The sequence below is a fragment of the Ptychodera flava genome, chromosome 18 (assembly GCF_041260155.1).
Source record: "Ptychodera flava strain L36383 chromosome 18, AS_Pfla_20210202, whole genome shotgun sequence".
Lineage (NCBI taxonomy): Eukaryota > Metazoa > Hemichordata > Enteropneusta > Ptychoderidae > Ptychodera > Ptychodera flava.
In genome coordinates, this window is record NC_091945.1 from 13,840,623 (window position 1) to 13,863,386 (window position 22,764).

The following is a 22,764-nucleotide window of genomic DNA, read 5'->3' on the forward strand; positions in this document are numbered from 1 at the left end:
TTTATGAACTGCTTGCTCCACCACCTCGCCAATGATATAGCATTATTGAATCCTCGACCTTCCTAAAATTTTGTGGAATATTGCAATTGCCTGCTGTTCTCTATGCATGATTGTTCCACAAAATGCAAGACCAAAATTGACCCAAAGTTCCTTTTGTAATATTATTAGCGAAAAGAACTAACAGGCAAACTGTTTAATAGCAAAACGTTGGGTGATACCATCTTTAACTCCATTCTACGTACCCTCTGTAGTTATTTCTCTTGTACTGCTTTCATCACTTGTCGGGCTCGCATTAGTTGGTTCTGCAGAGGAGCCCTCACTGGTTGAGCAGAAGAGGTTCCAGTGTCAGTTGTTGCTGGTTGTTCCCCATCGGTAGATGATGAAGGTACTTCATAATTTGTTGTGTAATCGCTTGTCGATGGTATTGTTGGTGATGTAAAAGTTGCTGTGAATAGAGTAATGAATGAAATTATCGTGGAAAGTTGTTTCGTTGTTCTTATTAAGGCAACTCAGAACCAGGTGATGGATGTTATTTATGAATTTGTAACTGCATAGTTTTAAAGATTAAAGGGTCTAATTTCAGTAGTCTCTCTCTTTTGTATTTCAATGTTTTCAAAGCATCCTGTTTTTACTGTAAAATCTTAACGTTTACTTTCAACGATTGTAGAATCTTTTTAGTGATTGACTATCTGACTCATTATAAAATCTCCATCATAGCAATAGTAAAATGATCTTATCCATCAATGACATAAAGAAAGGATAACATATTTTTCCGCAATTTTGGCATGCATAAACAGGAAGAAGAGGCTAACAGTTCAAAAGTTAAAGTTGGAAGCAAACACAAATCAGCTGTTACTTTCTGCAACCCAATATTGTGATACCTTCTGTACTAATTTCTCCTGTACTGCTTTCACCACTTGTCGGGCTCACATCAGTTGGTTCTGCAGAGGAGCCCTCGCTTGGTTGAGCAGAAGAGGTTCCAGTGTCAGTTGTTACTGGTTGTTCCCCATCGGTAGATGATGATGGTACTTCATAATCTGTTGTGTAATCACTTGTCGATGGTATTGTTGGTGATGTAAAAGTTGCTGTGAATAGAGTAATGAATGAAATTATCGTGGAAAGTTGTTTCGTTGCTCTTACTAAGGTGATTCAGAACCCGGCAATTGCTTTTATTTGTTAATTAATATCTGAATAGTTTTGATAGACAAAGGGTCCTATTTCAGTAGTCTCTTTCTCTTATATTAAATGTTTTGAAAGTGTGCTTTTCTTACTTTAGAATCTTAACTTTTACTTTCAAAGATTGGAGAATCTTTTAAGTGATTGACTATCTGACTCATTATAAAATCTCCTACATCAAACAAATTATGAAGTGCTTGCACCACTACCTCGCCAATGATAGAGCATTATCGAATCCTCGACCTTCCTAAACGTTTGCAGAAGATTGCAATTGCCTCTTCTATGTGCATGATTTTTTTACAAAATGCAAGACAAAAATTGGACCAGAGATAATTTTGCAAACTTAGCGAAAACGACTAACAGGCATACTGTTTAACCGCAAAACTTGGAGCTGTTACTCTCTGCAACTCTCTATTTACATACCCTCTGTAGTTATTTCTGCTGTACTGCTTTCAGCACTTGTCGGGCTCGCATCAGTTGGTTCTGCAGAGGAGCCCTCGCTTGGAAAAGCAGAAGAGGTTCCAGTGTCAGTTGTTCCAGGTTGTTCCCCATCGGTAGATGATGAAGGTTCTTCATAATCTGTTGTGTAATCACTTGTCGATGGTATTGTTGGTGATGTAAAAGTTGCTGTGAACGGAGTAATAAATCAAAAGTATTGTCGAAACTTGTTCCGTTGCTCTTATAAAGGCAATTGAGAACCAGGCAACTACTGTTATTTGTGAATTTATAACTGCATAGGTTTAAAAGACAAAGGGTCTAATTTCAGTAGCCTCTTTGTATTTGTATGTTTTGAAAGTGTACTTTTTTTACTTTATAATCTTAACGTTCACTTTCAACGATTGTAAAATCTTTTTACGTAATTGACAATCAGACTCATTATCAATTCTCCGTCATCAAACAATTTATGAACTGCTTGCTCCACCACCTCGCCAATGATATAGCATTATTGAATCCTCGACCTTCCTAAAATTTTGTGGAATATTGCAATTGCCTGCTGTTCTTATGCATGATTGTTCCACAAAATGCAAGACCAAAATTGACCCAAAGTTCCTTTTGTAATATTAGCGAAAAGAACTAACAGGCAAACTGTTTAATAGCAAAACGTTGGGTGATACCATCTTTAACTCCATTCTACGTACCCTCTGTAGTTATTTCTCCTGTACTGATTTCATCACTTGTCGGGCTCGCATCAGTTGGTTCTCCAGAGGAGCCCTCGCTTGGTTGAGCAGAAGAGGTTCCAGTGTCAGTTGTTGCTGGTTGTTCCCCATCTGTAGATGATGATGGTACTTCATAATCTGTTGTGTAATCACTTGTCGATGGTATTGTTGGTGATGTAAAAGTTGCTGTGAATAGGGTAATGAATGAAAATATCGTGGAAAGTTGTTTCGTTGCTTTTACTAAGGCAACTCAGAACCATGCAATGGATGTTATTTGTGAATTTTTAACTGCATAGCATGAAAGGATAAAGGGTCTAATTTCAGTAGTCTCTCTCTTTTGTATTTCAATGTTTTCAAAGTATCCTTTTTTTACTCTAAAATCTTAACGTTTACTTTCAACGATTGTAGAATCTTTTTAGTGATTGACTATCTGACTCATTATAAAATCTCCATCATAACAATAGTAAAATTGATCTTATCCATCAATGACATAAAGAAAGGATAACATATTTTTCCGCAATTTTGGCATGCATAAACAGGAAGAAGAGGCTAACTGTTCAAAAGTTAAAGTTGGAAGCAAACGCAAATCAGCTGTTACTTTCTGCAACCAAATATTGACATACCTTCTGTACTTATTTCTCCTGTACTGCTTTCATCACTTGTCGGGCTCGCATCAGTTGGTTCTCCAGAGGAGCCCTCGCTTGGTTGAGCAGAAGAGGTTCCAGTGTCAGTTGTTGCTGGTTGTTCCCCATCGGTAGATGATGATGGTACTTCATAATCTGTTGTGTAATCACTTGTCGATGGTATTGTTGGTGATGTAAAAGTTGCTGTGAATAGAGTAATGAATGAAATTATCGTGGAAAGTTGTTTCGTTGCTCTTACTAAGGTGATTCAGAACCCGGCAATTGCTTTTATTTGTTAATTAATATCTGAATAGTTTTGATAGACAAAGGGTCCAATTTCCGTAGTCTCTTTCTCTTATATTTAAATGTTTTGAAAGTGTGCTTTTCTAACTTTAGAATCTTAACTTTTACTTTCAAAGATTTGAGAATCTTTTAAGTGATTGACTATCTGACTCATTATAAAATCTCCTACATCAAACAAATTATGAAGTGCTTGCACCACTACCTCGCAATGATAGAGCATTATCGAATCCTCGACCTTCCTAAACGTTTGCAGAAGATTGCAATTGCCTCTTCTATGTGCATGATTTTTTTACAAAATGCAAGACAAAAATTGGACCAGAGATAATTTTGCAAACTTAGCGAAAACGACTAACAGGCATACTGTTTAACCGCAAAACTTGGAGCTGTTACTCTCTGCAACTCTCTATTTACATACCCTCTGTAGTTATTTCTGCTGTACTGCTTTCAGCACTTGTCGGGCTCGCATCAGTTGGTTCTGCAGAGGAGCCCTCGCTTGGAAAAGCAGAAGAGGTTCCAGTGTCAGTTGTTCCAGGTTGTCCATCGGTAGATGATGAAGGTTCTTCATAATCTGTTGTGTAATCGCTTGTCGATGGTATTGTTGGTGATGTAAAAGTTGCTGTGAACGGAGTAATAAATCAAAAGTATTGTCGAAACTTGTTCCGTTGCTCTTATAAAGGCAATTGAGAACCAGGCAACTACTGTTATTTGTGAATTTATAACTGCATAGGTTTAAAGACAAAGGGTCTAATTTCAGTAGCCTCTTTGTATTTGTATGTTTTGAAAGTGTCCTTTTTTTACTTTATAATCTTAACGTTCACTTTCAACAATTGTAAAATCTTTTTACGTAATTTACAATCAGACTCATTATCAATTCTCCGTCATCAAACAATTTATGAACTGCTTGCTCCACCACCTCGCCAATGATATAGCATTATTGAATCCTCGACCTTCCTAAAATTTTGTGGAATATTGCAATTGCCTGCTGTTCTCTATGCATGATTGTTCGACAAAATGCAAGACCAAAATTGACCCAAAGTTCCTTTTGTAATATTAGCGAAAAGAACTAACAGGCAAACTGTTTAATAGCAAAACGTTGGGTGATACCATCTTTAACTCCATTCTACGTACCCTCTGTAGTTATTTCTCCTGTACTGCTTTCATCACTTGTCGGGCTCGCATTAGTTGGTTCTGCAGAGGAGCCCTCACTTGGTTGAGCAGAAGAGGTTCCAGTGTCAGTTGTTGCTGGTTGTTCCCCATCGGTAGATGATGAAGGTACTTCATAATTTGTTGTGTAATCGCTTGTCGATGGTATTGTTGGTGATGTAAAGTTGCTGTGAATACAGTAATGAATGAAATTATCGTGGAAAGTTGTTTCGTTGTTCTTATTAAGGCAACTCAGAACCAGGTGATGGATGTTATTTATGAATTTGTAACTGCATAGTTTAAAGATTAAAGGGTCTAATTTCAGTAGTCTCTCTCTTTTGTATTTCAATGTTTTCAAAGCATCCTGTTTTTACTGTAAAATCTTAACGTTTACTTTCAACGATTGTAGAATCTTTTTAGTGATTGACTATCTGACTCATTATAAAATCTCCATCATAGCAATAGTAAAATTGATCTTATCCATCAATGACATAAAGAAAGGATAACATATTTTTCCGCAATTTTGGCATGCATAAACAGGAAGAAGAGGCTAACAGTTCAAAAGTTAAAGTTGGAAGCAAACACAAATCAGCTGTTACTTTCTGCAACCCAATATTGTGATACCTTCTGTACTAATTTCTCCTGTACTGCTTTCACCACTTGTCGGGCTCACATCAGTTGGTTCTGCAGAGGAGCCCTCGCTTGGTTGAGCAGAAGAGGTTCCAGTGTCAGTTGTTACTGGTTGTTCCCCATCGGTAGATGATGATGGTACTTCATAATCTGTTGTGTAATCACTTGTCGATGGTATTGTTGGTGATGTAAAAGTTGCTGTGAATAGAGTAATGAATGAAATTATCGTGGAAAGTTGTTTCGTTGCTCTTACTAAGGTGATTCAGAACCCGGCAATTGCTTTTATTTGTTAATTAATATCTGAATAGTTTTGATAGACAAAGGGTCCAATCTCCGTAGTCTCTTTCTCTTATATTTAAATGTTTTGAAAGTGTGCTTTTCTTACTTTAGAATCTTAACTTTTACTTTCAAAGATTGGAGAATCTTTTAAGTGATTGACTATCTGACATATTATAAAATCTCCTACATCCAAACAAATTATGAAGTGCTTGCACCACTACCTCGCCAATGATAGAGCATTATCGAATCCTCGACCTTCCTAAACGTTTGCAGAAGATTGCAATTGCCTCTTCTATGTACATGATTTTTTTACAAAATGCAAGACAAAAATTGGACCAGAGATAATTTAGCAAACTTAGCGAACGACTAACAGGCATACTGTTTATCGCAAAACTTGGAGCTGTTACTCTCTGCAACTCTCTATTTACATACCCTCTGTAGTTATTTCTGCTGTACTGCTTTCAGCACTTGTCGGGCTCGCATCAGTTGGTTCTGCAGAGGAGCCCTCGCTTGGAAAAGCAGAAGAGGTTCCAGTGTCAGTTGTTCCAGGTTGTTCCCTATCGGTAGATGATGAAGGTTCTTCATAATCTGTTGTGTAATCGCTTGTCGATGGTATTGTTGGTGATGTAAAAGTTGCTGTGAACGGAGTAATAAATCAAAAGTATTGTCGAAACTTGTTCCGTTGCTCTTATAAAGGCAATTGAGAAGCAGGTAACTACTGTTATTTGTGAATTTATAACTGCATAGGTTTAAAAGACAAAGGGTCTAATTTCAGTAGCTCTTTGTATTTGTATGTTTGAAAGTGTCCTTTTTTTACTTTATAATCTTAACGTTCACTTTCAACGATTGTAAAATCTTTTTACGTAATTTACAATCAGACTCATTATCAATTCTCCGTCATCAAACAATTTATGAACTGCTTGCTCCACCGCCTCGCCAATGATATAGCATTATTGAATCCTCGACCTTCCTAAAATTTGTGGAATATTGCAATTGCCTGCTGTTCTCTATGCATGATTGTTCCACAAAATGCAAGACCAAAATTGACCCAAAGTTCCTTTTGTAATATTAGCGAAAAGAACTAACAGGCAAACTGTTTAATAGCAAAACGTTGGGTGATACCATCTTTAACTCCATTCTACGTACCCTCTGTAGTTATTTCTCTTGTACTGCTTTCATCACTTGTCGGGCTCGCATTAGTTGGTTCTGCAGAGGAGCCCTCACTTGGTGAGCAGAAGAGGTTCCAGTGTCAGTTGTTGCTGGTTGTTCCCCATCGGTAGATGATGAAGGTACTTCATAATTTGTTGTGTAATCGCTTGTCGATGGTATTGTTGGTGATGTAAAAGTTGCTGTGAATACAGTAATGAATGAAATTATCGTGGAAAGTTGTTTCGTTGTTCTTATTAAGGCAACTCAGAACCAGGTGATGGATGTTATTTATGAATTTGTAACTGCATAGTTTTAAAGATTAAAGGGTCTAATTTCAGTAGTCTCTCTCTTTTGTATTTCAATGTTTTCAAAGCATCCTGTTTTTACTGTAAAATCTTAACGTTTACTTTCAACGATTGTAGAATCTTTTTAGTGATTGACTATCTGACTCATTATAAAATCTCCATCATAGCAATAGTAAAATTGATCTTATCCATCAATGACATAAAGAAAGGATAACATATTTTCCGCAATTTTGGCATGCATAAAGAGGAAGAAGAGGCTAACAGTTCAAAAGTTAAAGTTGGAAGCAAACACAAATCAGCTGTTACTTTCTGCAACCCATATTGTGATACCTTCTGTACTAATTTCTCCTGTACTGCTTTCACCACTTGTCGGGCTCACATCAGTTGGTTCTGCAGAGGAGCCCTCGCTTGGTTGAGCAGAAGAGGTTCCAGTGTCAGTTGTTCCAGGTTGTTCCCATCGGTAGATGATGAAGGTCCTTCATAACTTGTTGTGTAATCACTTGTCGATGGTATTGTTGGTGATGTAAACGTTGCTGTGAACAGAACAATGAATCAAATTAACATAACATTTGCTAAAGTCAACTTCCTAAGGCACTTTATGACCAAGCACATGCTGATATATATTTACAATGCTCAAATTTTCCAGAATATTAAAATTGATCATATCAATCAAGCTTTTCTAAAATACGACATAAACAAAGGACAACATACTTTTCCGCACATTTGGCATGCATAAACAGGAATAAGAGGCTAACTGTTGAAAAGTAAAATATGGACGCAAACGCAAACAGCTTTTACTTTCTGCAACCACATATTGACATACCTTCTGTACTTATTTCTCCTGTACTGCTTTCATCACTTGTCGGGCTCGCATCAGTTGGTTCTGCAGAGGAGCCCTCGCTTGGTTAAGCAGAAGAGGTTCCAGTGTCAGTTGTTCCAGGTTGTTCCCCATCGGTAGATGATGAAGGTCCTTCATAATCTGTTGTGTAATCACTTGTCGATGGTATTGTTGGTGATGTAAAAGTTGCTGTGAATAGAGTAATGAATGAAATTATCGTGGAAAGTTGTTTCGTTGTTCTTATTAAGGCAACTCAGAACCAGGCGATGGATGTTATTTGTGAATTTGTAACTGCATAGTTTTAAAGATTAAAGGGTCTAATTTCAGTAGTCTCTCTCTCTTGTACTTCAATGTTTTGAAAGTATCCTTTTCTTACTCTAAAATCTTAACGTTTACTTTCAACGATTGTAGAATCTTTTCAGTGATTGACTATCTGACTCATTATAAAATCTCCGTCATGACAATAGTAAAATTGATCTTATCCATCAAGATATTATAAAATATGACATAAAGAAAGGATAACATATTTTTCCGCACATTTGGCAAACATAAACAGGAATAAGAGGCTAACTGTTCAAAAGTTAAAGTTGGAAGCAAACGCAAATCAGCTGTTACTTTCTGCAACCAAATATTGACATACCTTCTGTACTTATTTCTCCTGTACTGCTTTCATCACTTGTCGGGCTCGCATCAGTTGGTTCTCCAGAGGAGCCCTCGCTTGGTTGAGCAGAAGAGGTTCCAGTGTCAGTTGTTACAGGTTGTTCCCCATCGGTAGTTGATGATGGTACTTCATAATTTGTTGTGTAATCACTTGTCGATGGTATTATTGATGATGTAAAAGTTGCTGTGAACAGAGTAATGAATCAAATTATCGTGGAAAGTTGTTCCTTTGCTCTTATTAAGGCAATTCAGAACCAGACAATTGCTGTTATTTGTTTATTAACGTCTGCATAGTTTTAATACACAAAGGGTCCAAGTTTCGAAAACTCTTTCTCTTATATTTGGAATGTTTTGAAAGTGTCCTTTTCTTACTCTAAAATCTTAACGTTCACTTTCAATTATTATATAAAATTTTTATATAAGTGTCTATCAGACGCATTATAAAATCTCCTTCATCAAACACATTATGAACTGCTTGCACCACTACCTCGTCTATGATAGCATTATTCAATCGTCGAAATTTCTAAAATTTTGTAAAATATTGTAATTGAATGTTCTATGTGGATGATTGTTTGACAAAATGCAAGACAAACATAAGCCCACAGATCATTTTGCAATATTAGCGAAAGGGACTAACAGGCAAACTGTTTAATAGCAAATCGTGGAGCTGATACTGTCTATTTACATACCCTCTGTGGTCATTTCTCCTGCACTACTTTCATCACTTGTCGGGCTCGAATCAGTTGGTTCTGCAGAGGGGCCTCCGCTTGGTAGAGCAGAAGAAGTTCCAGTGTCAGTTGTTGTAGGCGATTCCTCGTCGGTAGATGAGGAAGGTACGTCATAATTTGTTGTGTAATCACCTGTCGATGCTGTTGTTGGTGATGCAGAAGTTGCTGTGAACAGAGCAATGAATCAAATTATCATCACAAATGGTAAATTGAACTTCTTAAGGCACTTCATGACCGAGCGCATGCTGATATATATTTACAATGCTCACATTTTGCACAATAGTAAAACTGATGATATCCATTATGGGGGCCATAATTAATTCGAGTGAACACACAAAATTACTTCGACCGAACACAAAATTCATTAGGGGAAGGCTCCATTAACTTTGATGGTACCTGAAACCCGAGTTGCTGCCTGCCAACTCGGGTGACAAACAGAAGACTTTTAATCCCCAAGGTGTTAATTTTCCATTGTTGCGATTATCTTATCGAGCTGGTGCTATGATAGGAACGTCAGGGCTGTAACGACTCACTCAATACCACGGGCACACACATATGCTTGCACATGGAACTATGTTGACAGGAAAAAGTGAACTGCCCTTTTCAATGCAAGTAATCTAGTTTATTCTTTAATTTAGGCTCTAAACTAAGTTTTAGAAATATGGTGAAACAAAATATCGTTCTTCGTTCATTTTCATTTGTTTCCTATTTTCGGACGCTTCACTTCAGTAACACGCATTGATCATATATGCAAATCATGGAACGTTCTTTCCACGAGATTTTTCTTGCACTTGCAAACAACGTAACGAGTGAGTAAGGTCTCCAAGAGCTGCGCGTATCCTGTGACATTACATCTCGTATAGAGCGAATTTAAGTCAATGAATTGCTAGCCGGATCCGTCTGTACAGTATGGCCACTCGTACATATTATAAGAAAGGAGAAATAGTAGAGGCAGTCAACGAGGCCGGTCGGCGGACGGCACAATTTTCAGTGATTTAATTCACGGTATTAATTTCACAATAAAACGAATTCGCGAGCTTACCATTGATTTTTGGTGATGTTGAATATAATTGAAAAAGAGAGCTAAATTCCAGTGTTCATGTTTGATAAAATTCCAAATTGACGACACCCAACGTCAACCTGTACGACACCGTATGTGTACAACACACCTGCAGTCGATTAGTCGATTGTGACACAGTAAGCTTACACACAATGCAATATCGGTCGACCCACAGTCCCTCTATCCATGCATTTCTGCAGTTGTCTTTCCTATTCTGCTCAGTTAACAGACATGATTTCACAGAATATTACACAGAAAACATATTTTATCATATTTGGAGGCACTGAATACTAGCATTGCAAGAGAAAGCGACGACAAATTTTCCGGTTTGATTCCAGCCGTTGCTTGTGCTGCGTCAACACACTCGCAGCGATCAACCCCAGAAATTATCGCACACTATCATCATTTACGATGGGAGAAGGATCACGAAAAACAAACACCGGTTTCAAGATATGATGATTTCTGTCTTCGTGTCGTAGATAGACGCAGAGAACACTTAATAGAGCCAAAAACAGCGAAAATTCGAGAAAAGCGTACACACAATCGGGGACTGTGGCATGCAGGACAAACCCAAGCTACGCATTATCACGTGACTGCCCCTCGTATCGCGGTTTGGCTGTGCGGTCCAGGTGATTGACACCTTTTACAATAGGCGTTTCCAGACCGGTGGATAGAGGGACTGTGGTCGACGTGAAATTTGACACTGTGATCGACTTAGCGTTTCAAAAGTACGAAAAATGAGACCAAGTAATTGTTTGTTTATTTAGATTTGATCTAAAACCTCCCAAAACCAACAGACAAAGTCCTACTCTTACGCAGAAAATCAACGTTTTCAAGCGTAGACTCCCGCGTAGACTTTCCCTTCCGCTTAAACCACGGCCCCTCCACAAAACGCGATGTAGATCTATGATCGACTATGGATGGATTGACGTGGCGTTTCAAAAGTATGAAAAATGAGACTCAGTAACTTTTGGTTGCTTTACATTTGATCAAAAACCTACCCATCAGACAAGGCCCAACTCTTACGCAGAAAACAAAAGCTCTGGAGCGTCGACTTTCTCTTGCGCGTTTGAGACTTTCTTCTCTTTCACGTTTGAGAGAAACAAACGTCGGCTTTATTCGGAAATGGCCGGCTATTGGTGGGCGTAACGTCAGTCCAATGGTAAGCTGCACCAGATGTGAACGTCGGAATAATTCGGGCTGTAGTCGGGAAAGCAAGGATGACCTCGAGAGCGATTCCCAGTACAGTACACGTTCGCAGATCGCGGTACTACAGGCTGATACTAGATAGCAACAAGTTCACCGCGTAAATTGCTAGATTACATATAGCCACATAGGCACTTCTGAAATGTTATCTCCGGCTTGCAAGACAACAAATATCAAAATATTATTATCAAAATCAGAATTTCGGGGCTAGAGAGCGAAACATTGCTGAAAAGTAGCCGGCCAAAATACGGAAGTAGCCAGTCAATTTGGCCGGCATCCGGCTAAAAATGAACACGCGGATTCAAACAGAGAGGCTTGTTGCGATGGACAAGTAGCCTTTGGCTTTTGACCAGAAAAGTAAGTGAGTGTTCATTGATAATTCAAAGACTGGATCCGTTGACACCAAAGTTTGCTCGTGACTTTCATTGCATTGCATGCACCTTTCCGCAATGTGAGTCTGAACTGAAATTGAAAGAGTATGTTTTAGTAAAAGTCCTGTTTTGTTGTGCTGAAGTCCTGTTTTGTTGTGCTAATTTTCGCTACCGTACTTTCTTTTATACTTATAGGGGTATAAACATTCATACAAAAATAGCTTTTCGTATGCAAAATCAGCGTACGTTAATTAACTGCTAGTATTGTTTAAACAGCATTTGATTTGAAAGGGATTCTATAGTACACTCTTCATGCAATTTTATGAACTAAATGATGATCTCAAAGTAACAGCAAGTGCTGGACGGCACTTTTAACGCTGGTTGGAAATCCTGAGTGCCGGACAGGGGGGGGCCATCATCAAGTCAGGCGCCGACTGGCATTGGCCATGCTAAAAGTAGTTCCGGCAGTGCTAATGTTTTGTTTACACTAAAAGATAATCTGTTCGCATATGTTGACATTGAGATTAATCCTCTGATAACCAACTCGGGTTACTCGGGTACGTCCAAGTTAATGGAGCGTTCCCCTCATGAAATGAATTCCAGCACACATTAAATTAATTGCAGCACGTAAAAACATTTTGAACCCAAAATCAATTGAAGGAATTAATATATTAAATCTAGACTACATAAAATTAATTCCGGCACATAAAAACATATAAATAATTTGAAATGTTAGCAAAATTAATTCTAGACTACATAAAATTAATTACAGCAAAGATAAGCAGAAATAATTAATTGGAACACATAAAATTAATTCGGCATGACTACACAAAATTAATTAAAGCATATAAAAATTAATTAAAAGAAACATACAATTAATTCGAGGTGCTAGTAAATTAATTCCAGTCGACATAAAATTAATTCTAACATACTAAAATTAATAAAACATAATTTTGACCAGAACGGGCCCCCATAATCCATCATAATTTTATAAAATGCGACATAAACAAAATACAACATATTTTTTCCGCAAATCGGCATACATAAACAGGAATAAGAGGCTAACTGTTGGAAAGATAAAGTTGGAAGCAAACGCAAATCAGCTCTTACTTTCTGTTACTTTCTTTAATACGGCAATTTTGAACCACGCCATTGTTGTTATCTGTTTCATCATATCTCCATAGTTCTAGGGGACAAAGGGCCCAAATTCCGTAACCTCTTTCTCTTATATTTTAATGTTTGAAAAGTATCCTTTTCTATCTCATATCTTAAACGTTTACTTTCAACGACTGCAAAATCATTTTATGTAGTTGAACAATCACACTCATTAAACTCACCACTCCTTCATCAAACACGTTAGGAAGTGCTTGTCATCAATTGTATAGCGTTATTAAATGCTTGACCTTGCGAAAATTTTGTGTAATATTACAATTGCCGATGATATGTGGATGATTGTTTGACAAAATGCTAGACAAAGATAAGACTACAGATCATATTGCAATATTTGCGAAAATGACTAACGGACAAACTGTTTAATAGCAAAACTTGGCGCTCATACTCTCTGCAATTCTCTATTTACATACCCTCTGTAGTTATTTCTCCTGTATTGCTTTCATCACTTGTAGGGCTCACGTCTGTTGGTTCTGCAGAGGAGCCTTCACTTGATACAGCAGAAGAGGTTCCGGTGTCAGGTGTTTCAGGTTGTTCGCCAACGCTGTTTGTTGAAGGTATTTCATTATCTGTTGTGTAATCACTTGTCGATGGTATTGTTGTTGCTGTAGAAGTTGCTGTTAACCGGGAAATGAATGAAATTATTGTAGTCCGTGGGCTAGAGGGGGTCTACGTGCACCCCCCACAGGATAACAATCGTTAGAATGACATATTGTAACATGCAATATCTTCTATACTTTTCATGATATATAACCAAAACTTACCCCATACCCCAAAGTTTACATTGAAAATTTCAGTCATAGCTAAAATCAAATTCTACCGTTTTCTTTACCTAGGCATATAAAGTCCGGCATTTATTTGTATTAAATCTATTTCATTCGGTAACGGGTCATGTCAAAAATATAAAATAGACTTTTAACAGAAAAAAGATTGGAATTCTGTAGTTGTAACAGTCAGATTTTGAAGGGTACAGCAAAATCTCAGTATTCCAGACCTGCGTGCATTTTTGTTGAATCTATCGTCTTTTAAGTCATCTGCTGAGCTTGTTTTTGAATATAACCTGGCTTGTTAGGTATCATTAGTAAGATTATTTACTAGTCTTTAAAAAGACATATTGTAACATGCAATATCTTGTACAGATTTTTATCAAATATGACCAAAACTTACCCCATACCCCAAAATTTACATCGAAAACTACTGTCATAGCTAATGTCAAATTCAAGCAATTTTTTTACGCAGACATAAAAAATTAGGCAATTTTCTGTATGAAATCTGTTTTATTTTGTACTTCGCCATATCAGAAATATGAAATGAACTTTAAACAGAAAAAATATTGGGATTCTATAGCTGTAACAGCTATATTTTGAAGGGTACAGCAAAATATCAGTATTCCTGATTTGCATGCGTTTTTGTTAAATCTGTCATCTTATAAGTCGTCTAATGAGCTTGTTATTGATTATAACCGGGTTTGTTTAGTATCATTGAAAAGGTAATAAAATAGTCTTTACAATGACATATTGTAACAGGCAATATCTTGTATACTTTTCATGGAAATTGACCAAAACGTACCCCATACCCCAAGGTTTATATTGAAAGTACTGTCATAGATAACATGATCAAATTCTGTGAATTTTTAGCTAGACATGATAAAATAGCTCTGTTTCGGTATTAAATCTGTCGTATATGGTACTGGGTCATGTCAGAAGTGTGAAATGACTTTTAACAGAAAAAAATATTTGGACTGTATAGTTGTAACAGCCATATTTTGAAGGGAAATGCAAAATCGCAGTACCGCAAACTGGCACCTTTTTGTTAAATTCTTCTTCTTGTAAGTCATCTGCTGAACTTATTTTGTGACACAACCTGGCTTGTAAGGTATCATCAGTAGGAAAATGTATTCTTCTTTAAGATGACATATTGTAATATACAATGTCATTCATAGTTTTCCTGGAATATGGTCAAACTTTACCCCATACCCAAAAAGTTCAAATCGCAAATTACAGCTTATCTTAAATTCTACCATTTTTTGCTGCACATAATACAAAAGGCAATTCTTGTTTAAAATCTGATTTATTTGTTACAAAAGTATGTCACAAGTATAAAATTAACTTTTAACGGGAAGATGGTACAATTTAGTAGCCATTTGGATCATTTTTGGAGGGGGAACCCATATATTGCAAATGTATGTGTTTCGGCAAATTTGCCCTGATACCTGGGTACCCTTCCAAATATGATCCAAAAGGCTACAAAATCATATTATGTTCCTGTTAAAAGTTAATTTCATATTTTTAACATACTTTTTAAACAAAAACACATATTTCATAGATTGCATACAAGCATTGCCTTTGGTATTCAAAGTTAATAAATTGTAAAAAATGGTAGAGTTTCAGATTTGCAATAATTTGCTGTGTAAACCTTGGGGTATGGGGTAAGCTTTGGTCCTATTTCATGAAACCTAAACAAGACATTGCATATTACAATATGTCATTTTAAAGACTAGTAAATTACCTTTCTATTGATACCTAACAAGCCAGGTTATGTCAAAAATCAAGCTCAGCAGATGACTTTTAAGAAGACACATTTAACAAAAAAGCAAGCGAGTTGGCAATATTGTGATTTTGCGAGACCCTTCAAAATATGACTGTTACAGCTCTAGAGTCCCAATGTATTTTCTGTTAAAAGTCTATTTCATATTTCTGACATTCCCCCATACCAAATAAAAATATTTCATATAAAGCATTGCCTTATTTGTTATGTCTAGCTAGAAAATTGGTAGAATTTGACGATAGCTACGAAAGTAATTTTCGATATAAACTTTGTGGTATGGGGTAAGTTTTCGTCATATGTCATGAAAACTATATAAGATATGGCATATAACAATATGTCATTTTAAAAAGTAGTAAATTAGCTTTTCAATGGTACCAAATAAACATGGTTATGTGATAAAATAAGCGCAGCAGATGACCTACAATGGGACAAAGTTAACAAAACACATATGAGTTTGCACTGCTGTGATTTTGCAGTACTCCACAGAATATGCCTGTTACAGCCATAGAATCCCAATATTCTTTCTGTTTAAAGTCTATTTCATATTTCTTACATGTTCCTGTACCAAATGAAATAGATTTAATAGCAAAAACGGCCAGATTTTATATGTCTAGGTAAAAAAATGGTAGAATTTGGTTTTAGCTATGACTGAAATTTTCAGTGTAAACTTTGGGGTATGGGGTAAGTTTTGATTATATATCATGAAAAGTATAGAAGATATTGCATGTTACAATATGTCATATTAAAGATTAGTAAATTATCTTTATGATGATACATAACAAGCTTGGTTATATTCAAAAACAAGCTCAGCAGATAACTTATAGGAAGACAGTTTTAACAAAAATGCATGCAAATCTGCAACACTATTATTTTGCGGTACCCTTCAAAATATGACTGTTACAGATGTAGATTCCCAATATTTTTTCTGTTAAAAGTCTATTTCATAATTCTGACATGTCCCTGTAACAAATAAAATAGATTTAATAGCAAAAACGGCCAGATTGTTTGTGTCAAGCTAAAAAAATGGTAGAATTTGGTTTTAGCTATGACTGAAATTTTTAATGTAAACTTTGGGGTATGGGGTAAGTTTTGGTTATATATCATGAAAAGTATAGAAGATATTGCATGTTACAATATGTCATATTAAAGATTAGTAAATTATCTTTCTAAAAGTACCTAAGAAGCCAGGTTATATTCAAAAACAAGCTCAGCAGATAACTTATAGGAAGACAGTTTTAACAAAAATGCATGCAAATCTGCAACACTATTATTTTGCGGTACCCTTCAAAATATGACTGTTACAGCTGTATACTCCCAATATTTTTTCTGTTAAAAGTCTATTTCATAATTCTGACATGTCCCTGTATCAAATAAAACAGATTTCAGACAAAGCATTGCATTTTTTATTATGCCTAGCTAAAAAATTGGTAGAATTTGAGATTTTCTGTAATTTGTAATGTTAAATTTTGGGGTAAGGGGTAAGTTTTTGTTATATTTGACAAAAACTGTAGGAGATTTTGCATAATGCAATATGTCATCTTAAAATGAAATAAATTCCCTTCTAATGATACCAAACAAGTGAGGTTATGTTAAAAAATGAGCTCAGCACATGACTTACAAGAAGACAGATTTGACGAAAATGCATTTGGCTTGGAAAATCGTGATTTTGCGGTACCCTTCAAAACATGACCATAACAGCTATTGCGTCCCTATATTTTTTCTGTTAAAATTCCATTTCGTATTCTAGGGATCCCAAGGGTTCTGAAAAATATAGGTTTGTTATCCTGTGGGGGGTGCACGTAGACCCCCTCTAGCCCACGGACTATTGTAAAACATTTTTAAATTCCCATTAAAGAGATTTCCATAGCCAGTCAAATAATGTTATTTGTCAACGCACATATCCCTGGATCTAGGACAGAAGGAATTGAAATCCGTTTGTAATTAATCCTCTTGTTACTCTAATAGACAGTTTTCAGTTTCAACGACTATGAAATCATTCGATATCATTGCATAATCAGATTAATGGAGCTAACCTCTTCCCACAATGTGATATCAAGAGATTGCTACATAATCCATTTGGACGTTTAATTTGTATTGGATTTAGACTTGTCAGCTTCCTAATAACCAGAAATAAAATGAGCGAAAAATTCCCGTGCATCTTTATGTCTCCTTCCAGGCCCGCAGGCCCATTCGCCTTAGGTCGTATCATTTAACCCGTGGTGGCCTAGGCTAGAGTTTTCCCTGCTGGTAATATGTTAATTTACTTTAGAGGAATATTTTTGTAGCATGTGCAATAATTCTCCCTTTTTATTGCGTTGTAATTTTGCGCAAACATTCGCAGTTTATCTCAATGTTGTTTTGGTGAAATCAAAAATTATTAACCCTTTGAGAGCCAAAGACAATTTTTGTCGTCTTTACAGAATATATGTCAGTCAAATTTATTCATACTTTTGCCAAAATTTTGATAAGAACTGTAGCAAAGGTAATGTGATTTCCATTTGATCTAAAATTAGCAAACAAATTGCAGAAAAATTCATGAAATTTCGTAAAATGTTGCACTAAAATTTTGATGGGAAAATCTGCATCACTCAAGGGTTAGGACTTCGGAAATACAGAAAATTACAATAAGTTGTGTTAGCCTGATAAATGACCTCCTTTTTCAAAAATGCGCAAACGATTATAAAAATTCTTTAAATAAATTGTTAGCGTTTTTATCACTTTCTCCTATTTATAAGCAAGCAATGGTATTCATTCGGCGGACTGAGAATTATCTTATATGGATGTATCACAGTCAAATATGCTAAAATAATTCTGATATGACAACAATCATGCATTTAATAATTACCTACAGATTTAATGGAAATCACTCCTAACAAAAGAGAGCAGAAAAGGAAACAAAAATATCGAGTCATTATTATGTGAGGTACAAGCTAAAAAGCAGTGCATTCCAAAAAATATAGCTAGAAAAACGGTAACGGGCGCATATATAGCTGTCCTCCGTTGGATTACTTTTCTGCCGACCTCAGCATGACATAGGAATTTCAAAGTGTCAATTTTAAAGTTTGAATACAGTACTTTGATCGAGCTGTATTCCACACTTTCTATGCATGGCCAGATGCCCTGAACGGTTTAACATGAATGTATGTCAATCATTAATATTAAAGAGATAAACGCAGTAATTCAAAAATTTTGATGGGTGTTTAGCCATCCAATTACATCCTGAGAAGCCATAGAGAGCTTTTACATAAGTTGTAGCCAAATCTAATGTGCGCAGTGTCTGACAGGACCTTTCCTTTTAACATTAAAACCTTAAAAGTACAGCTGATAATGACAAAGACTACCTTTTGTCAAAGACAAAGAGAAACACTTTGTCTCTTAGTCGTGAAAAAAGCACCTTTTTACAGTAAACCTGAGACATAAAGGAAAACAGTCCCATCAATGAGAACAAAAAATATCTTGACTTTTTTCATTCTAAAATATGTCACTGTATCAAATATATTGTGAAATATTAGTGCATGTTGCTTTCTTATACTGAAGTCTCATAGTCTCATGCTTTTCATATGGACTGCAGATTCCATAATGATTAGTACACTTTGCAAAACAGACTTTCAATTTGCAAACATCTCGATATCTCTGACATATATCTCTGATATATTAAAATACCGCTCCAGAAGGGCGCGCCGAAAAATATGAGACATGCATATATCTCTGATATATATGCCTGATATTATAGTCATGCGCCCGTAGAGCGCGCCGAAAAATGCAACTGAATGATGAAGTTCGTGACTGATAAGATGCATTTTAGACAAGTATGAGCCGTGTCGAAATTCAAAAACACACGGATCCCCCAGGGCATTTCGAAAACATTGTGACCCCTTGCCCACCACCAAAGTCAAAACAGCTTGAACCTCCCTCCCCCGAATCCACTCCTTCCCCCCCCAGGGCCGAATAAATTGACCAGTCCTTTAGACCAGTGCAACAAGAGCCGCACCTAATTTCAAAGTTCACCCATCTAAAAAGCAGACTATTGACCTAGAAAACATTGCACATGATGGAATGTCACCGGCAGTGTTGCTGCCAGGAATTTTAGATCAGGGGACACTGTGTCCCACTACCATTTATTTTGGGGGACATTTTGTACATTTTGGGGACAACAAGCAGTTGTCAATCAAATTTTGCATTATTTCGTAACACATTAGTTTCACTGAACAAAATTCAAGCTACCGGGACCGCGTCGCTATGCTTGAATTTCAGGCAATTGAAGCAGAATACCATATCTGCCGCAAATCAGAGCTCAGACGGACTACAGTCAAGCAAATTATGATATCAAGTGCAACGTTTTAATTACTTTTAATCGTAGAGCTAGCTCCGAAAGTACGTTGTGTAAGCCTCACAATAATTATGCAAAACAAAGATCATCGTCAGTAACAGATATGACTTGTAGACTACACCCATCACAGTCGGCGCACGAGCGCCCGAGGTGACCTGCAGTACCCAAGAGTGCGGGACAACGGGTTCCGTTTTGGGACATTGTCGTAAGGGCGCGTCCTGGCGGCAACACTGGTCACCGATGCGTATATGAGTACAAAGGTCTCCATCAGGACGCATTTTCCTCCATCTTTGCGATGTGTGATAATATTTAACCGGATAATCACACCCTTGAATTTGAATTGCAAGGCAAAGAGTCCTTCAATAAAATGTAAAACATATACCTTAAGTTGTCTCTCCAAATGGTACAATTTCATTTTCACGAAGAATACGAATTTTGCATAATCCAAAGACATTCTGACATGCTGTTTATAACGATCGACTAACACTGTTTGTCCAATTTTGTTCTTTCACTTTGATAGTCACTGAACTTTGGATGCGTTTTGACACACTTGAATCCCTGGTTAGCGCTTCTCTGGACATTTACAACTAGTTTACGTTATTTCTGTTGCTCTGAAGTCGTCAAAATAGTTACATATGAATTTGATGTGATATCCGAGACTTTAATGATTCCATACTGCGGCTGTTCATTGTACACACGCCTGTTCAAGGCGCCATTCTTCCTGGATGATGGGACTACATATCAGTTGTAGTTACCTGCAGCTACGTTACTCAGCGTAGAACAATATGTTTGAGACGAATTATTGTATTAATTCAAATGTTTGTATTCTTGTATCAAAAATATATCATATAAGAAATCAACCCCTAACATGAGAGAATTTCAGTGAGCTTGGTCCTACATACTCAAACTGCCGAACGTCATATAGCTGTGCAAATCCACAATGATCTGCTGATAGTAGCAATCGGACATCAAATTCTCTCTTATTAGTAGTGCATGTACATTTTGATCAATCGGGGGTTTTGCCCTAACACTTACCATGTGGCCCATATTTCCCATGTTTCCGTGTAGTAAATATTAAACTTCTACTTACCCCCTTCGTCGAGAATCTGCAAAATCTCAGATTCGGCTGTCTTTATGAAAACATGTTCCTCGCTTATTAAATTCCTTTTCCCAGGAAATAGAGCTTGATTCTCAACTGTTGTCGTGTTCGTCGTCACTGACGCCTCTCTGCTTTCTGACGTACAAACACTTAGATTCAAGAATAAGAATACCAATACACTAGATACAAGAATATCGTTTCTCATTGCGATACGCTATTGGGTTTTCAAGGTACCTATTAAAGCAGCTGAAGATTGTAGCAAACACTTGTCATCCTGGATGTGGATATGAATATGTAGTAAATGTTTCCTTTCGTCAGACTTGGTTTCTATCGACGTCTTCAAAGGCAGCGACTCACAGGACGTTCACGAATTTGACCATGGGCAGTGTTGGGTGTACGTGCGACTCAGACAGATAATCATCAGTGAACACAGAACTGGTGACCCGGAGATCGCAAAGAATGGTGGGATAAAGCCGGACATAGGTAGCACTATTCACATATTGAATAATTCCGCCGCCTATCCAGGTCTTCAGAATTTACGCGTCATCTGAAGTCAAGTGTAAACGCTTACACGTTTCAGTATATGCATGGTAGTCCAACTGACAAGAATCATGAATTCATTTGACATGGTCAATGACTACGTACACCAGCAATATTGTATTTTGAACGGATTCTCTCATTTATGGCGGATTATAGTGATGTAAACCCATACAAAAATCTGGGACACCACGTGGAGCTGAGCGCTGATAGTGTCTTCTTTTAAGCGATCGGTAAGTCAATAACATACTTTGTATGACGTTTAAAGCAAGAGAATAGAGAGAAGATGTTTACAAAACTACGATTATCATTCATATTTGGAGTTCCTGGTCATTTCACTAAAATGCCGTTCTTCAAGCAAACCGTTATGATTTCATGCAGTGCGTGCTTAATACACAGATAAACACAGCCCAGCTGTTTGCGTGTTATCACTGTTTGCTTGAGTCACACTATAGCCAAAGTCGAAACGACAAGGTAAATAGAAGTTGGTAGCATTCGTTGGTCTCGGCCTTTCTCTGCACCACAAACTTCTTTTTTAAAGAACCGAGCATATATGATCAGCCTATATTCAGCCAAACAAGCTTTGATCATATATCCAAGTCAGAGCTGGGATAATCGAATTGATATGACACTGCGTCGTACCAAAAGATAGCTTTAGTGTAATGCTTACATGTGCACCACTGCGTCAGCTCAATCAGGATTTTAATACTTCCTGTAACGGTATTTATAACATTTATAACATCATCTATTTGGACGCTTTATGCTTGACCAATGAAAATTTTAACATACAATGTTCACAATGCTAATGCAGACTTCATTTGCAAGGTATTTCATTGTATCCGACAACATACATCGGAAGATGTTATTCCACCAAGCTTATCATTAAGTTCCATGGTTTAAATCAGATCAAGCTGACAGAGCTTTGAACAGCGATTGCCTGTTCGAGTTCTCCTTTGAAATTAGGACAAGGGGTAAATTTAACTACTCGATAGCCTGCAAAGATAAGGGTGAACTTTTCGGTCAAGCGAATCCTGTGACTTGGATCCGACAGAGAATCGTGACAAATTTGGCGAAAGTAAAATCAGTGCCAATCTTCCCCTTCCTTTCTTTCAATCGCCAGTTTCGAACATACATGTTCTTTGGTAATAGCTTTGAAATTTTCCTTTTAAGTTTTGTCCTTTGGTATCATTCGTTCCGACTGGTCAATTTTATATAGTGCAGAATCGAGGCACATGAATATTGAGAATGATTTCTTATTTCAGATACACATACTCAATTAATACTGATAAACACAAGTTGCATAAATGAATACTAATTTGGGCGCTGCGGGAATTTCATTATTGATTTAGCCATGTGGATTGGTATAAAATAGAAATAGAATCAGGCCCTCTGGTTTTGAGCATTATTAGTAGTGAAAGGAGTATTAAAGTGATTTATTGATGGTTTGATTTGT

The 22,764-nt window shown here is 36.8% G+C and overlaps 2 protein-coding genes across 3 annotated transcripts; both read right to left on the minus strand.

The window, feature by feature from the left end:
• Positions 1–251: 251 nt before the first annotated feature.
• LOC139117610 (uncharacterized) lies at positions 252–3,479 on the minus strand. The gene is made up of 6 exons (XM_070680851.1): positions 3,368–3,479; positions 2,957–3,160; positions 2,316–2,519; positions 1,600–1,803; positions 882–1,085; positions 252–445 (listed from the first exon to the last, which is right to left on the minus strand). Exons 1-6 carry the CDS (start codon positions 3,477–3,479, stop codon positions 252–254), a joined length of 1,122 nt encoding a protein of 373 aa, XP_070536952.1.
• Positions 3,480–6,546: 3,067 nt separating this feature from the next.
• On the minus strand, positions 6,547–21,182 carry LOC139116915 (uncharacterized). 2 transcript variants are annotated; one of them, XM_070679642.1, is made up of 7 exons: positions 20,766–21,182; positions 13,212–13,415; positions 8,953–9,156; positions 8,244–8,447; positions 7,589–7,792; positions 7,096–7,298; positions 6,547–6,660 (listed from the first exon to the last, which is right to left on the minus strand). In XM_070679642.1, exons 1-5 carry the CDS (start codon positions 20,977–20,979, stop codon positions 7,671–7,673), a joined length of 948 nt encoding a protein of 315 aa, XP_070535743.1. In that variant the 5' UTR covers positions 20,980–21,182; the 3' UTR covers positions 6,547–6,660; positions 7,096–7,298; positions 7,589–7,670. The 2 variants fall into 2 exon arrangements, with proteins under 2 accessions (XP_070535743.1, XP_070535744.1); XM_070679643.1 differs by lacking the exon at positions 7,096–7,298.
• Between the last annotated feature and the right edge of the window lie 1,582 nt (positions 21,183–22,764).

Excerpts from the sequence above, each read along its gene's own strand:
- LOC139117610 (XM_070680851.1), bottom strand. The coding sequence starts at position 3,479 with ATGCTCTATCATTGCGAGGTAGTGGTGCAAGCACTTCATAATTTGTTT. Across the intron at positions 1,086-1,599 it reads AGCAGAAATAACTACAGAGG|CAACTTTTACATCACCAACA; the intron begins GTATGTAAATAG and ends CTCTATTCACAG. Across the intron at positions 446-881 it reads AGGAGAAATTAGTACAGAAG|CAACTTTTACATCACCAACA; the intron begins GTATCACAATAT and ends CTCTATTCACAG.
- LOC139116915 (XM_070679643.1), bottom strand. The coding sequence starts at position 20,979 with ATGAGAAACGATATTCTTGTATCTAGTGTATTGGTATTCTTATTCTTG. Across the intron at positions 13,416-20,765 it reads GCAGATTCTCGACGAAGGGG|CAACTTCTACAGCAACAACA; the intron begins GTAAGTAGAAGT and ends CCCGGTTAACAG. Across the intron at positions 9,157-13,211 it reads AGGAGAAATAACTACAGAGG|CAACTTCTGCATCACCAACA; the intron begins GTATGTAAATAG and ends CTCTGTTCACAG.